This window comes from Leptinotarsa decemlineata, unplaced genomic scaffold, assembly GCF_025532065.1.
Source record: "Leptinotarsa decemlineata unplaced genomic scaffold, Ldec_3_MD MMD2_tig00026336_RagTag_RagTag, whole genome shotgun sequence".
NCBI classification, from domain to species: Eukaryota; Metazoa; Arthropoda; class Insecta; order Coleoptera; family Chrysomelidae; genus Leptinotarsa; species Leptinotarsa decemlineata.
Window position 1 is genome coordinate 8,241,059 of NW_027412692.1, and position 17,200 is coordinate 8,258,258.

Sequence of the window (17,200 nt, forward strand, 5' to 3'; positions counted from 1 at the left end):
TTGGTAAAATTCATCATGAAACATACCTCTGTTCTGTCTATTTAAATTCTGTTTTTCCGTTAATCAGCTGTCGCCCCATACGAACGGCAACTCTCAGAAGTTGAGACACTTGTGCGAGCTAAGGACTAACGAGGTCTTACCTTTCAACGTGTGATTCCTAACACGGTTGCAGAATCATCTCAGCTTCAACCAGATAAATTCTCTCGAGAAAAATATCTGGTCGAGGCAGGAATCGGTCTTCCGATCGTGAGTCGGGCGCACTACCACCGCGGCCAATTCCACAACATATAAGATAACAACATATATAAGATGAGATAAGATGGCTTTCATATTATATCTCATTACGAATGTAATTATGACCGATATTTTGCATACATACTTATAGCTTGAGAGATCATTGGGTAAAGGAATGTTTTATCAGTACTCTGGTAAAAACAAAACTTTGTGTGTTGCCGAATTGAGATTCCTTTTTGTTACAGATTACATCGCCAAATATGGAAGAATGAGTGAAGATCAATCCAGGTCAAAATTTTGGCAAATTTTGTCCGCTGTAGAATACTGTCATAATCGTAATATAGTACACAGAGACTTAAAGGTAAGATTTATAATCTCTTCAATATAGAAACGAAAATGGAAGAGCAGAAGTCTCCTGGTTTTCAGCGAGAACAGTAAATGTCACATTTTAATTTGTACCCTTACCCACGATCATTTACATTTATTATTTAAATCCATACTTGAGTGTTACTGACGCAACAAGATGATAAAATACGGAAAGGAATGTTTTTTTCTTCTATAGGTACTTTCACGGATATTGCTGACTCGACCCACTTGATTCTCCCGAAGGCGGTGTGAGTTAGAAGTACGTGGAAAACTACAGATGGATATTGCTGCGAAGTTTTCCTTATTCTTATGGAACAAACTTTCCTAAATTGGAACTTATGCATCTCCATAAAAAAATCCTCTTTCCCGTTACTCATTGAAGAACACACTTACAATAAAGATTTTTGTGCCGTTGAAATATTTGAGATAAAAAAACAAAACAACAATCTCTGTGACGCAAAAGGCAATGAGGAAACAAAACATTCAACGAAATATTTTGTATTTATTGGTGCTATAGAACATTGTTTAAACAAGTCATAGTGATTAGGGATATTGTTCTAAAGATAATACAATTTTAACTACAGGCAATAAAACAATTATGAACCGACAAACTTGAAATGCTGATGATGATGCAACTTGTTCTTCTTTCTCCGTTATCCTTCTTTTTGACTTTACGATCAATCCCGATTCTTTTCTCATGCTCAACTCCCTTTTTCAAGAACTCTGTGAGTTTTTTTAACTGGCAACTTCTCATTGACAGATTTGAAAATAGCTGAAATCCGAATAACTGTGTGTTCACTCAAATTTGAAAGTATACACTACAAACGGAAACTATCTACATAGTCGTATATTTTTCAAAAGTGGCATCAAGCGTTTCCATTGCTCATAGTTGGAACGTAGGTGTGTCGAAAAGGCAGTTGAGTGAATCTATCATATTCTAGTTTTTCGACTTCAAGTTCAAGAGTTCTCCGACATAACCTCTGCTAGAATTTATTTTCTGCCAAAACGAGACTTTAGACCACCTTTGGTATTTCTCTGCATCAGAGGGTCAACCTTTAGGATAACAATAATAATAATAATACGTCTTCTGATATCTGTAAAGTAGGGAGGGTGAGTGTAGATCCACAGCACTTAGGCCACATGTGATCCATTGTACATCCTCCCGAGAAGTTATCCTCCTAGGTCATCGTCCATCCTGTCCTTTTCAGGAAGGTGGACAAGTCACTAGGAGACATCTTCTTTATATTGGCAGGTGTAGGCCAAGATTCGCCGAACACACACTCTCTTTGGCAACTTTGAGGTGTCTCACGGTGGCCTCCGCGAAGGTTTTGGAAGGTGCAGCGACATTACTGTCGTTGCGCGGCTTTTTCAACCATCTAGGGATTCCCTCCGTGGAGGTGCACAAGTGAGGAAGCTTTCCTGCAGGGGCAGCCGTTCTTGCCTTTATTCAAGGCGGAGCTCTTGGCGCCCGCCGCAGGAAGAGCCCTTGCTGTTGGAGGTGGAGTGGGGGAGGAGGAGGGTGCACTTATAGTTGCTGCCACTCCTGTCTCCTTTTTGTCTCGGCGCCGCAAATGCTCTTACGCCTTGGCCTTTGTATTACATCACGAGGAGATATGCTATGTCCAGCCTCATTCCAAACGGTAAATTGGGGGTAGAAATTTTTGTTCATCCCGAGCCACTGCCTTAGACTGGTGTAAGCACTTCTGTTCAGCCTCGGGATTAGTTTTTGTTGTTCCTGTTTTTGTGTTTGCTTCCTTCAATAATGTTCCCACGAGTAGCAAGGGAAGAGTTGGTCACCTCTAGCAGAGCCCCGCATTACCAGAGGTAAGCTGATTACAATGAGGTTTGGCTCACCCTGCGGCCATTTAGCTGTCGGCACGATTCCTTACACCTTAGCTTGGGTAGGCTGGTCCACGGTGGCGTGTTTTGCAAAGGCTTTTGGGGAGTTTAAGTACCCCTCACCCTACTTATTTCTGCCACTGACCAGGAGTCCGGCGACCCCATCCGTAAGGCCATATTGCCTTCCCGGACAGGGCCTCCAGTCCTCTGGTCGTTCCTTCATCCTCCACCTAGGGAATAATACGTCTTGATTCACCATAAAAAGTTCAATCAAAACAGACGAAAAGAAGAAAAAAACGACATTCATCATAACGGTGAATAGGCGGAATAGCAGCCAAGGCTGGTTTTCAGTTCAACCTGGAAATAGTAATAATTGAAAAATAACAAAAAAAAGTCGAGTTAACAGTGATACTGTGATGACAAGATCAAGAAATTATTTAATGTTACCGCTGTGGAAAATTCTTTTTTATATTGCCAAAGTCGGGGACGGACAAGAGACTAGACAGCTGAGTAGGTCTTTATTTTTTTTAAGTTTTCAATTATATAAGATCAAAACTTTGAGTGCATTATACGAGAATCAGAGGGTGAAGATGGAAGTTTTGTGTTTGGGGATGACTAAAACTGAAATTTTACAAACAGATTTTTACAGACAGATAAAAATCACAAATATACAAGTTGAAAAGCAAGAGCCCACAGATAGATTCTTGTGGCACCTCCTTTGATACCATCCACAACAACTCTTTGAGTACGATTCTTCAGACAGTTTCCTAAGAGTGACACTGATTTCCAAGAAAAATCAAAGTAGACAAGTTCGTCACACAATATCTCGCGATCAAGATTGTCAGAGGCTCTGTTAAAAGCCAGAAGTACTAACCAGGTCAAATTCACATCGTCTACAGTTTTATTAATATCGTCAGAAATAGACAGAAGAATCGTTGAGATACTATGAACATTACACATCTTGTTGGATTACACTTCTCCATCTTTATACGAAAAGTTGTAGGAAAACTCCCGAGGAAGGAAGAAACCAATGTTTATATGGACCCAAAAATTAATCTCTCCGAAAAATATACCCCTTTCAATTTGAGTATATTATAAACATCTCAGAACAATCTACTTCTCTGCAATTTCTCCTTTTCTTCCCTAGTCATATCGCACTCGCCAAAATAAATACAAACAACAGCCACTTTGTTTTGGTACCTCTAAACAGGGCCGGATTTGGAAGTCTGGAGGCCCTGGGGCAACTAAGGCGTGGGGCCCCTAATTATTAATTGTTTTCCAAACAAAAGAAATAATTTTTTTCTGTAAAGTCTTTCAAAAATTAATTGTCAGCAAATAAAATTATTTCAACAAAGAATGAGAAGTCGTTGATGATTTCGCTGAAATCTAGCTGAACCGTCAAAATTTGAAAATTTTTTATATTCCTTTATTGTGGGGCGCCCTTTCCTGTGGTGCAAAAATCAATTGTTTGAATGTAAACAATGAAAATATTTATAATGGGCTTGTTTCTTGATTTTTGGTTTATACTTCACTTGATATAAATTTTGAATTGAAAAACAGTGCACTTTGTTTCATCTCTCTAAATACTGTAGTTTTCCAGTAATTAATTATTAAAAATCGAATGTGGTAGGGTGGTGACGTCTCGACCCTATTCCTGCTTCTTGATCGATTGACCAATAAAAACAATAGAAATAATCAACATTGCGAAATCGTAAAATATACGGAGCCTATAATTATCAATTCAATTATGGAAGTGTATATGAACCCGTTAACGTTTCAATTAATGAAAAATTCTCCACATGGAATAAAATGTACACGATAAATCATGTTTCGAAATAAGTTCTATATCTAAAATCAGTACACAAAGTCGATAGATCACAAAATATTTACCTAAACAATGATTTATGCATTATTCAATAATATACAGTTATGAAAATCAAAAAATATAACAAACTGGATTAAAGAATCATTTCAAATATTCAATTTTTTCTATAATCCTCAATCTGTACAACTGCAATTTATTACAAAAAAAAACATTCCTACATACATACCTCTTTCTAATATAGCTACTAAATTTAAGCGTTATAGGCTCCCTTGGGTAATCTGTTGAATCCTCCAAAACTTGAGAGGAAGGTTGAATGAGGTTAAGTATAGACTGAATTGATTGTACTCGACCTGATCTTCAATTAGATAATTGTAACAGTTGTATTCAACTGAGTTAACAACAATAACAACAAAAATGGCGTCTGTCAAATTGGATCATCAGATCTGTGATTGGATATTAAAAACCAATACACTTGGCAACTCCGCTCTCGACACGTTCAATTTTATTGGTCAACAGACACGCGGCCAATTTAAATTCTTGCTTTTCGAATTATTCTTTTTTCTGCAAATATAGAGAGATTTTGCAACCGATTAGGCTTGATAAGTGTAATATACCCCTAACTCCATCAGTCTATAAACAAACCAGCATCATTTTCCATAGCATGAAACTAGCCCATTGGCGGAATGATCTTGTACAACCACAATTTCGTTTTTGAAGTATGAACCCATACATCTTTTATATGTATATGTATATAGAAGTAATTCAGGCTACTAACAAATATCCAGTGTCTGCATACAATTTCTAGACAAGTTAAATTCGCTTTTGTCTTCCATCTGCAAATTTGCCTGGGGTCGTCTGAGTATACCGAAAGCGAATATTTGAATTCGAATATAATTAGAAAACTTCGGTGATGTTTTGTAATTGAAATGAAGAGCGATACAGTTCAATTATTTCAAAGTGAAATCTGCCCTTGCGATAAGCTGATTATACATCTGCTCTATATCAAAGAAATTCAAGTATTTCGCGGAGTCACAAATATAATTTACGGGATACCCAATCCCATTCATTTTATTTGACAGAAAAACCTTTAGCAATTACGGCTTTCAGGTATCTTCAGGAATTACATTTTGTGAGGGACATTTGTAGATACAATTCTGATAGTTTCCAATGGCAACTAATGCCAACTGGAATATATTTTGAAAGCAATTTAAAATCGTCCTCAAATTACTGCTGAAGAGACCAACGACTGGCAAAACATTGCTTTGATGTGTTTAAAGGTGAACAAAGGATAGGAATCATTTCGTGTTTAGAACAGATTAGGGTTATGTTTTCCACTATATTCCTGTGAACATGAATGAAAATCATACGGGTACGTAAAACTATAAAATTCAATGAATTATAAAAGACATTCGGCAAAATTAAAATTCAGAAATATGTGAAAGAACGAACAATAAACACGTTCACGGACCACATGACAATGAAACTTTCAATACAAATTTCATGGTTTATGTAACAAACTGTAAAAGGTGAATAATAAACAGTCATCTCGAGAAGATATTTGGTAAAAACATCTGGTACACAGGCAGGTCGGAAACCGAACATGGGAGAAATTTACATTTCACGTACCTACATCGATCAACATATACGAGTTCTAAAGAAATGAACTTTTAACGTTCAAGCCAGTCTCGAATATACCTACAGTAGGTTGAATGGACTGACGCCTATCAGAAAACAACTACTCCCCTGGCTAATACCACGAGGGGCGTTGGATTATATACGACAGGCGTCAGTGCAGGAATCTTCACAGAAAATTTCCTGCATATGCAATTGACAATACAACTGAAAGAGTCGACCGTCAATTTTGGTGTGCCCCTTCCAAAATTGAAGGTCGACTCTTTCAGTTGTATTGCATCCGGATACACACACCATAGAATTAAGCCATGGATGGGATGCCTTTCAGTTAGGGAATCACAGAACCATAAGTGATTCTGTCATTCCCATATCCAGCGGGGCTACGTGGAAGCAGGCATCCGGTGGCCTTCAAATATACTTTATTGTCTGAAGAATAAATTCTTATTGACAAAGCCTTTTGCGAAATATAAATAACATAAATGAACTCACAAAAGTAAAATCACTAAAAGTAAGTGATAACATGAATTGAAAATAGACATGTAAATAACAATAACAATACAAACGTTCAAAATATAAAAACGTGGTCGATAAAATTAAATAAATCAATTTAAATTAAATTGAATCAAATCAATAAAATACGGTAGATATTACAGTTAGTGTACTCAATTAAAATTCTCATCGTAGAACTCTGCTAAGCTATAATAAGGTCTCACAGAAAACAAGTCTTTCAACTGTTTCTTAAGAGCTCTAAGGTCATTTATGATTCTTATAGCTTGAGGAAGGTGATTGAACATTTTGAGACCGTTGTAAATAATGGAATCTTCAACTAGGGTCGAAGAAGGCAGCGGTAATTTGACGCTAAATCTTGGCCTGGTTTGATTATTTGGCACGTCCAAGTTGTTAAACAAGACCCTATTTTTGAAGAGAAGACAGATTGTCTCATATATAAATAAGGAGACCACAGTTCTCTGTGAGAGGCAAAAAAAGGCCGACAAGAGTCCCTAGGCTTGGCTTTGCATATGCATCGTATTGCACGTTTTTGTATTAGTAATACTGATCGAAGGCATGTGGTAGAACACACACCCCAAAAGCAAATTCCATAACGAAGATAAGATTCAAAAAGGGAATGATGAACCATTCTAGCTTCTGCAGATCCGAGCTCAAATGCAGTTACTCATATTGTATAACATCCAGAGGAGAGCTTGGATTTCAAAGTATCTACATGTTTGTTGATATATGATGGAATCGGCCGATACTTGATGAAAATCCATAACAAACGTATTCCAAAAACACTTTATTGTGAGACTTTCACTAAATTGTTTTACAAAAACGCAACACGTGTTTCGCCATACAATGGCTTCATCTGGCGTGTCTTTCAACTAATTCTACACATTCAATACTAAATATATATATATAGTTTATGGAGTACCTGAAATCAAAGTACCTGTAAACGAAGTACCTGAATTTTAAGTAGTTGATATTTTACCCGAGTTTCTAACGAATTAAATTACCTGCACTTATATTCCATTTTCCACATTTGAAAAAACATTCAGTAACGGAGAGTTATTGAGTTCTAATTGATCATTCAGTAAATTACCCGAATTCCTGAATCTATTGATTTCTAAACATTCTAGAAGATTAAGTTTCAAACTCTTCTCTTCTAAATGTAACACCTCGTACTCATGATAGAACTCATGTCCTTCTGCTAAAAGATGGTTTGCAAATGTGGAATTGGTCTTTCTATTTACAAAACTACCCTATGTTCTTTAATTCGTTGGAAACACCAAAGTTTTGTCCTTATTGTTTTTAATAAATTTACTTAGGTTATTATTCGTTCTATAAGCTACGTTTACGCCTTCTTTCTTCAAAAAACGGGTAATATTCCTGTTTAGTTCACCCACATATGTCAATGTCTTATAACTAACGTTATCCCATCTTGAATATGGGTAGACCAGATCCATGGCTTGCTTTTGTCGTTTTTTGGAAAGAATGGAGCTTACAATATCTACCTTATAACCGTTATTAATCGCGATTTGTTTGATCAAATTCAGCTCTTTCTGGAAATCCCTATCAGACAGTGGAATATTCAATAATCTGTGAAGCATACTATTGAATGCAGCAACTTTATGCTGGTACGGGTGTGTGGAGGAATTATGTATGATAATGTCCGTGTACGATGGTTTGTGGAAAATTGCAAACTCATGTTTATTGTTGTTTTTCGTAATGGTTAAGTCCAGGTAATTTATTGAATTATTTACCTCCCTCTCAGTGGTGAATTTTATTGACGGGTGGATGGAATTTTTAGCCAACAATTTTTTGTACTGGTACAGATACGTAGATGATATCTTAGTATGTTTTACTGGTACAGATAGGCAATTAGGCAAGTTCATTGAATATGCCAATTCCATCCACCCGTCAATAAAATTCACCACTGAGAAGTAGGTAAATATTTCAATAAATTACCTGGACTTAACCATTACGAGAAACAACAATAAACATGAGTTTGCAATTTTCCACAAACCATCGTACACGGAAATTATCATACATAATTCCTCCACACACCCGTACCAGCATAAAGTTGCTGTATTCAATAGTATGCTTCACAGATTATTGAATATTATTCCACTGTCTGATAGGGATTTCCAGAAAGAGCTGAATTTGATCAAACAAATCGCGATTAATAACGGTTATAAGGTAGATATTGTAAGCTCCATTCTTCCCAAAAAACGACAAAAGCAAGCCATGGATCTGGTCTAACCATATTCAAGATGCGATAACGTTAGTTATAAGACATTGACATATGTGGGTGAACCAAACCCGAATACTGCCCGTTTTTTGAAGAAAGAAGGCGTAAACGTAGCTTATAGAATGAATAATAACCTAAGTAAATTTATTAAAAACCATAAGGACAAAACTTTGGTGTCGGATAGATCAGGAGTATATAAGCTGACTTGTGGTTCTTGTCCAACACTGTATATTGGCCAAACAGGAAGAACATTTTTCCAACGAATTAAAGAACATAGGAGTAGTTTTCTAAATAGAAAGGCCAATTCCACATTTGCAAACCATCTTTTAGCAGAAGGACATGAGTTCTATCATGAGTACGAGGTGTTGAATTTAGAAGAGAAGAGTTTGAAACTTAATCTTCTAGAATGTTTAGAAATCAATAGATTCAGGAATTCGGGTAATTTACTGAATGATCAATTAGAACTCAATAACTCTCCGTTACTGAATATTTTTTCAAATGTGGATAATGGAACATAAGTGCAGGTAATTTAATTCGTTAGAAACTCGGGTAAAATATCAGCTACTTAAAATTCAGGTACTTCGTTTACAGGTACTTTGATTTCAGGTACTCCATAAACTATATATATATTTAGTATTGAATGTGTAGAATTAGTTGAAAGACACGCCAGATGAAGCCATTGTATGGCGAAACACGTGTTGCGTTTTTGTAAAACAATTTAGTGAAAATCTCACAATAAAGTGTTTTTGGAATACGTTATGTTTGTTGAATTTTAAATCATTGTCAATGAACCAGCCAAGGAAATAAGAAGTTGGTACGTTGTCAATTTGAATATTATTTAGATGTACTGCTGAAATCTGGCAACGATAGGAAACTACTTTTCTTTTCGATAAATTCAAGAGATTTGAGTCAAACCAGTCTTTCACTTTCGTGATGTCATTCTCAATAACTTCATATAACATATGATTGTCAGGAGCATGTCATAAAATTGTGGTATCATCAGCAAATAAAGTAAAAAAAAATACTACTCGTGAAATACAGGTTGTAACTAAATAAGTGTAAAATATTTAAGGAGGTGATTCCTCATAAAAAAAAAGGATTTTTCATATAAAGAAATTTCATTGAAGTTACAATATTGAAATTAACCTGACGTCTTATACTACCAAAAAGATACTTAGCCAGAAATTTATTTGGTTTACCCCATGGTTGTAAGGGGTGAAAAACGCAACCCCTAAAATTTATTTCCAATGTAACTTTTTATCTTATTATTTGTTTACCATTTAAAAATTTATTTCCGATAGCCTGTTTCATTCTAAACAAAAAGTGTCTCTTGATTCATTTGTCCAAAATGAACCAGTTCGCAGCAAAAAATTATTTTAGGAACAACTACAGAGATACATCGCGTCATAAATGCGAAAATACGAAACTAATCTATCTAGTAGATCGCTATTAGCGATAGTGACAATTAAATGACGCTGTCAGTTATGACGCTGTCAGTTATGACGCTGTCAGTTTGTGAATTTTCAAAATTGAATTAATACTTATTGTGTGTTGTTGTTCTGTTCTTAATTTGTTACTTTAATAATTCACTTGTTATCAAAATGGCATACACAAATGAGGAAATGGCTAGTATGCATTACATTTACGGTCTGTCGCAGGGGAATGGGTTAGAAGCTTCTAGAAGATATGCTGAAATGTATCCTCAACGGCAGCATCCTTCACATAGAATATTTGCTCGACTTCATCAACGATTACGAGAATATGGTTCATTCGACAAAAGAACGCAGGATTGTAGTCGCCATCGAGAAGTACGAACACCACAGCTTGAGGAAGCAGTACTTAATTTGATTGAAGAACAACCTACTAACGGTACTAGACAGATTGCTTTCCAGCTAAATGTTATACCCTTACCATCTGTATCTTAACAAGGGATGCTCTAATGAAGTTTTTTTATATGAAAGATTCTACCTTTTTTTCGATGAGGAATCACCTCCTTAAATGTTTAACACTTATTCAGTTACACTCTCTATATTATTCAGTGATTTAGAGAAAGAAAAATGTTTTGGGAACAGTCACAAAAAATCGTTCACTCCAAAAAAATTGCTTTACACAGTTTCTCAGGAAACAAATTGATGATCCTTTATCGATCATGTTTCGTCTACCGCAATAAATACAGACTCGCAAAGCATCCACTTAACACGCCTCTTCGAGACGCTATACTCGTATTAAAGAGTGGTTTCAACCTTCTTTTTGCCCCTAATAGATTACTTTATAAAAAGCACTTGAGATTTTTGAGGAGGGACCTTTTCACGAGCTATCAAAGGGTATTTTCACAATGACGACAATGTGGTTGCGTCCGATCGATTGACGCCATGACGTCACGTGAATTGTGGGAGTCTGAAGTTTGGATTTTCAGGCCAGTGAATTTCGGGTGGCGGAAGTTTTGATAGGCCAATGATGATTTGTACCCCAGATGATAAACATATCTATAGAAGTTTAAAATTGAATTATTCAATTTCCCACGAAACATCTAACATATCTTATAATTAATTGCTCACCAATTATATGTAGTAACTGTGACATTAACCTCTGGCGGACAAGAGAATTAATTTTTGGAGAGAAAGAAATGTTGGAACAATATTTATAATTTCCCCAGAGGGGCCGAAAGTTCTACAAGCAACGGCCTTCCAAAAATTATATCAAATACAGCAATTGGCTTGTTCAAACATCACAGGAGCAACCGCGGCAATGAAAATAATTACTGGTCTGGCCCCTCTGGACGTATACATTAAGGAGGTTGCGTTAATGGCCGTGTTACGATTGCGCACGGCTGGTGTAAACCTCTAAGTAGGCAAAAACATAAAAATTTGCACTGATAGTAGACAAGCCCTACTAGCCTTGAACAGACGTGTCATCTCAGGGCTAGTACTAGAATGCCACCATGATTTAGCCAAAGCCTCGGTAGCTAATAACATTATCCTGAGGTGGGTTAAAGGGCACGACAGGAGTAAAGGTAATCGCATTGCCGACTATTTAACCAAGGAAATGGCTGGACTAAGAATTTTAGGACCTAAGGCCACCTACGGCCTAATGATTTCGACAATTGCGGAATTAGCCAAACGTCACACCCATGCTCAATCCCTCAAGAGATGGAATCAAAGGATGCAGTCTTGTCAGGATTACCCTGGGCGACCCTGGAAAGCTGGCGCCGAAGAAATATCTAGCGATGACCAGGAAAACCCTACGCTTAAAAGTGGGATTTCTAACTGTGAACAGGAAGATGAAACTGCTAGGCCAGTCTTATGCGAATGTTCGGAGTTATCGTCAATAAGAGAGTGTGTGTTCTTGGCCTACACCTGCCGATATAAAGGAGACGTTCCTAGTGACCTGTCCACCTTCCTAGAAAGGACAGGATGGACGATGACCTAGGAGGACAACTTCTCAGAAGGATGTACAAAAATTGAATTTAAATCAAGATTTTTTTATAAACAAATTTATGGAATAAATAATTTGGTAAGATTTTGAATTCTGGGCTAAATTTGTTCATTAATCAATAAAGAATAAATAAGTCACGAGTTTTTTCATCGTACCTCAATTAGTTATAATAAGTTCAAACATAAAAACCAGATGAAAATGATGAAGTAAAGAACATAATTTATAAAATTCGATATAAAATATAAATAATTTTTTTCTCAAGAAATAATACATGGTTGCTTTCGTTATATTGTGGAGAAAGATGAAAAATATAATTGTTCAAAACATTATTTAGTTATCAAAGAGCAAGATAGATTATGATTTTAAAAAATGTTTCCTTAATATCAATTATAAGTAGTTTAAAAAGTTGTTAATCAAAAGATCCGTTTTCAATCAATAACATTTTTCAAGAAACATTTTTTTAAAATCATAATTCTTGTCAAAAATTATGTGTATAACAATTGTTTAACCAATATCAGATTTTTTTTTATTATTTCATGTAGCTTATTATCATGAAATAAACAGAACAATAATGATATTAAAAACTATTAATTCTTAACACGAGTAAATTGTTGATAACAAATTGAAAAATTTTTCATTTTTCCAGCGAGAATCTATTCTTAGAAGTTTCAAAAATAGTTCCAATTTTTAACAATTAGTAACAATTATCACACTTGAAATGTAAGTAGAAAAAAATGGTTAATTAACTAATGCATAATGAACTGGAACGTCACGATAAAAAACTTTTGACCGCGAATTACTGTTCGTTTAGTTATTCAGTAGGTGCCTGAATTTTTTCAATTCTTAATTTTGATATTTATTAAGTTGAAATATATTTTGAAATGGTTTTACTGTTGCTGTTTGATAAAAGTGTTATCCAGGAAATAATATATCATTCCATATTCCATTAGGGAAAATGATTTACCATCAACATTTGTCTGCTCATTTTCGAAATTTGTAATTTTAATTGGTTTTTTGTCCTAATGAGAAGGAGAACTTTCTGTGTAATCTGTAATATATTCCATTCAAGAACCTGTTTATAAAAAAACTCCCTTTCTTGGTTCACTGGGGTTAGGAAATTATAATATGTAGCTTGTGAATCGTCGGAAGAGCTTTCTTAATTTCAATATGGTGTATGGAACATGCAGGTTGGATTAAAAAATAATGAATTTTGGACATAACATAACTTTCGAGTACTCGTACATTCACTTTAAAAATAAACGATGAATGATATACATTATGTCCATTGCGGAGCCGTAACTGATTATCATTTTTTTTGTTTCAGGCTGAAAATCTTCTTCTAGACTCGAACAATAACATTAAGATAGCCGATTTCGGATTTTCCAATTACTACACGTTAGGCGGTCAATTGTCCACTTGGTGTGGTTCTCCTCCTTACGCCGCCCCTGAAGTGTTCGAGGGAAAAAAGTATGTTGGACCTGAAATCGACATATGGGTGAGTCGTTTTTTCGGTTTCCCCATAACCTAGTTTTCTTTTTTCTTCTTGTCGTTCGTGAAAACTAACTTATGCATTAGATGTAATCTAAAATGAAGTGACTTATTTCTAGTGGTTGTTGAATTGGGAAGTATACAGGTTGAATACTATCGGGCCTAATATCGAACCTTGGGGTACAGCTTGGTTATCATGAAATTGTTCCGATAAGTACGTATCGTCATTAGATACGTTTCCTTTGAATGGTTATAATATATTTTGTTATGAAAAATTGATTTTGCATTTTAACGATCTGTTACGTTTTCCCGTGGGCTCGACAATAATTGGCTACACTGTACATTCAAACTGAACTTTATTTCACTACACTGCCAATATAACAGAAAAGATTTAACTGAACTTCAGGCTAATACTCGAATGTCTATCGCCTTATTAGACCACTTCGTACCGCACTTTCAACTAGATTTGCCCCATCTGCCTATTGCTAGAGTTCTTATATCGTAATGGATGTCTCTGGAAGCCGATACGGAAGTCTTTGGAAGTCTGTTGCAGCGACGCAACATCTAGAACGATCAGGAGCCGCGAATCGAATTGAGTGCTACCTTGGCCAAGTCACAGTCAATTGACGAAGACCAGTGGCGTCCGGCGTTATTTTTTTCAATGGATAATTCATAACAGTATGATTTTAGATGACGAAAATTCCCAGAATGTTCTGCTATTATATCTCGTTGAGAACCCATAATAAAGTATCGGGATATCGGCCCCAATTGAAAGACAAATCCCTTAATTGCTTTTTTTTCCAGAGTTTGGGCGTCGTTCTCTATGTACTCGTATGCGGCGCTCTACCCTTCGACGGATGTTCCTTGCAAGCCCTTCGTGATAGGGTGCTTTCCGGTAGATTTAGGATACCTTATTTTATGAGCTCAGGTGAGTACTACGTCTGATTCTGTATGAAGAAAGATTGGGAAATGGACTTGTCAAGGATAATTAACATAACTTGAATATATACTTTAGTATGATTAATATGTATACATATCAATAAGGGAGACAACTTCATAGCAATACGTCGATCTTAGCTCAAATTGAGGAGAGATTGAAAACGTTGAATGAAATTAGTAATTCTTGTTAAATAAACCGAATGAAAGAAAGAAAAAACTTAAAATTACAACAATTTTTTTCATCGGTGTCTATAAATGATAATTCCCTTCTCAATTCCCTACTCCAGGTTTTCCAGAATTCGTTCTGATACTTTTTAAATAAAATTGGTGAAAGGTACTGGACTTCACTTATTTAGAAAGACGATTCCATGTAGATTAGACCCTGTTAAACGAAGTAATACTGTTATTGGCTCTGAAATTTCAATTCAATTTATTCAATAGTATTATTTATATAAGTGACATTGAGTATAGCCACACGCAGTAGGTTAGGTCCAAAGTGAGTGGGTCTATTCGACCCTCCACCGCAACCCGCAAGGGTTTATTGTGGCTCACACCCCTTCACACTAGACCAAATAAACCCAGCTACTTAACAAAGACGATTAGTTTGTATGGTGAATGGTCTTTCAGTGAGTAGTCTGCCGAATTCTGAAAACCTGTTTCGGTTCCAAGCGGCACAGGCCATCTAGGTGTTCAATAAATGTTTGGCAAAGCCTGTTTCTGTATCTGTAGAGTAGGGAGGGTGAGTATAAGCCCACATAACTTATGCCACATGTGACCCATTGTACATCCTCCCGAGGAGTTGTCCTCCTAGGTCATCGTCCATCCTGTCCTTTCCAGGAAGGCAGACAGGTCACTAAGTGAAATCTCCTTTATATCAGCCGGTGTAGGCCAAGTCTCGCCGAACACACACTCTCTTATTGACGATAACTCCGGGCACTCGCATAGGACATGCCTGACTGTCTCATCTTCCTGTTCACACATTCTGCATAGAGGTGTGTCTACTAGCCCCATATTATAGAGGCGTTTCCTAAGTTGACAGTGGCCAGTCAGAAATCCTATTGTTAAGTGTAGATTTTTTATGGTCATCGCCGGATATTTCTTCGGCGCCAGCTTCCCAGGGTCGCCCAAGGTGATACTGGCAAGATTGCATCCTTTGATTCCATTCCATCTCTGTAGGGATTGAGCATGAGTGTAACATTTGGCTAGTTCCGCAATTGTCGAAGTCATCAGGCCGTAGGTGCCACTAGGTCCTAAAATTTTCAGTCCAGCCGCTTCCTTGGCTACAGAGTCGGCAATGTAATTACCTTTACTCCTGTCGTGCCCTTTAACCCATTTCAGGATAATGTTGTTATCTACCGAGGCTTTGGCTAAATCTTGGTGACATTCTAGTACTAGCCCTGAGGTTACACGCCGTCTGTTCAAGGCTAATAGGGCTTGTCTGCTGTCAGTGTAGATGTTATGTTTTTGCCAGAAATTCCTTTCCTGGTTATTTTTTTTTTGTGGCGATTGAGATACCAGCCAGTTCTGTTTGAACCATGCTGGTATTTTTTCCCATTCCCCACTTAATTCTTAGGCTTAGTGATCTGGAGTACACTCCACATCCCGAGCCTTCTTTGGTTTTTGAGCCGTCTGTATATATGCGTATTGCATTTGTAGCATCTGACTCTGTGTTCTGTTGTAGGCTGTTTGTAGGGTTTATCAAACACAAACCTGGGTTCAGTTGCATCACTGGTTGCCTGCAGCAGAGGTTGCGCAGTAATCGCCTCTCGCCATAGGCCCAGCCTCAATTGACCCATTCCTACTTCGAGGTTTACACCAGCCCTGCGCAATCGTACCTTGGCCATTAACGCAACGTCCAGAGGGTAAGACCCGTAATTAATCCCATTGGCAAAGCCTAAAGCGATGCCAATGACAGGTTCTGGTCCAATGAACCTTCTTTGCAAGGGAGTCAGCAGCCCCATTGCCTTCCAGGCCAGTACTACCACTTAGACGTTGCTTGGTAGGAGCCAAGAGCTTCCACCGTCGCTTGACTGCCGAGAATATTTTTTATTGACTTGTGTATGGGGTTAGATCTTTCCAACCCCTCCGCAGCCAGATGCAGTAAAGAAGTTAATTATAGAAAAAAAGAAAGATACAGAGTAACGGTTATTAGAAGCAAAATAATTCGGGGTTACTTAGGATATATATTCTTTGATTTTGTACTTTTTTATGTTGGATATTTCCCTCATATGAAGTGGTAGTCAATTGTAGAACTTTGGTCCATAGTAGAAAATGTATCTTTGCGGATGAGTCTTCTTGAAAAGTTGTGTGTCCAGTATTTTGGTTAACGTGTTTCTAGTAATTCCAGGTTTATCAGGCAAAGTTTCGGCCTCTTTAAACGTCCATAGAAGACACTAATGGTTATATAAGTTACGAATATTAAAAACTTTTGTATTTATGTAGATTTGCTGCGTAGAGAATAGACGGTCTTTATTCAATATTATCTTCAGGATAGAATTTTGCGTATATTGTAGACTTTTTATTACATTGTTGAAGCTACCACCCTATATAACTTTGCAATAACAAAGTAACTATTCCATTAGTGACTTGTAGACTAGTAATATATTATTTAGATTATATTAGATTCTGTAAGTAATTATGAGATCTCCTCTAACAAGTCTTTTATGAAGGGTAGGTAGGGCATTACTGCCAAATGA

General features: G+C 36.7%; 1 protein-coding gene across 1 annotated transcript in view; it reads left to right on the forward strand.

Moving 5' to 3' along the window:
* The window catches only part of LOC111509798 (uncharacterized), a 103,228-nt gene that overhangs the window by 46,785 nt on the left and 39,243 nt on the right, over positions 1 to 17,200 (forward strand). Inside the window, exons 4-6 of the mRNA XM_074183279.1 lie at positions 480 to 595; positions 13,402 to 13,572; positions 14,370 to 14,493. Of these exons, the coding sequence (XP_074039380.1) occupies positions 480 to 595; positions 13,402 to 13,572; positions 14,370 to 14,493 (411 nt within the window). The remainder of the gene's footprint in view (positions 1 to 479; positions 596 to 13,401; positions 13,573 to 14,369; positions 14,494 to 17,200) is intronic.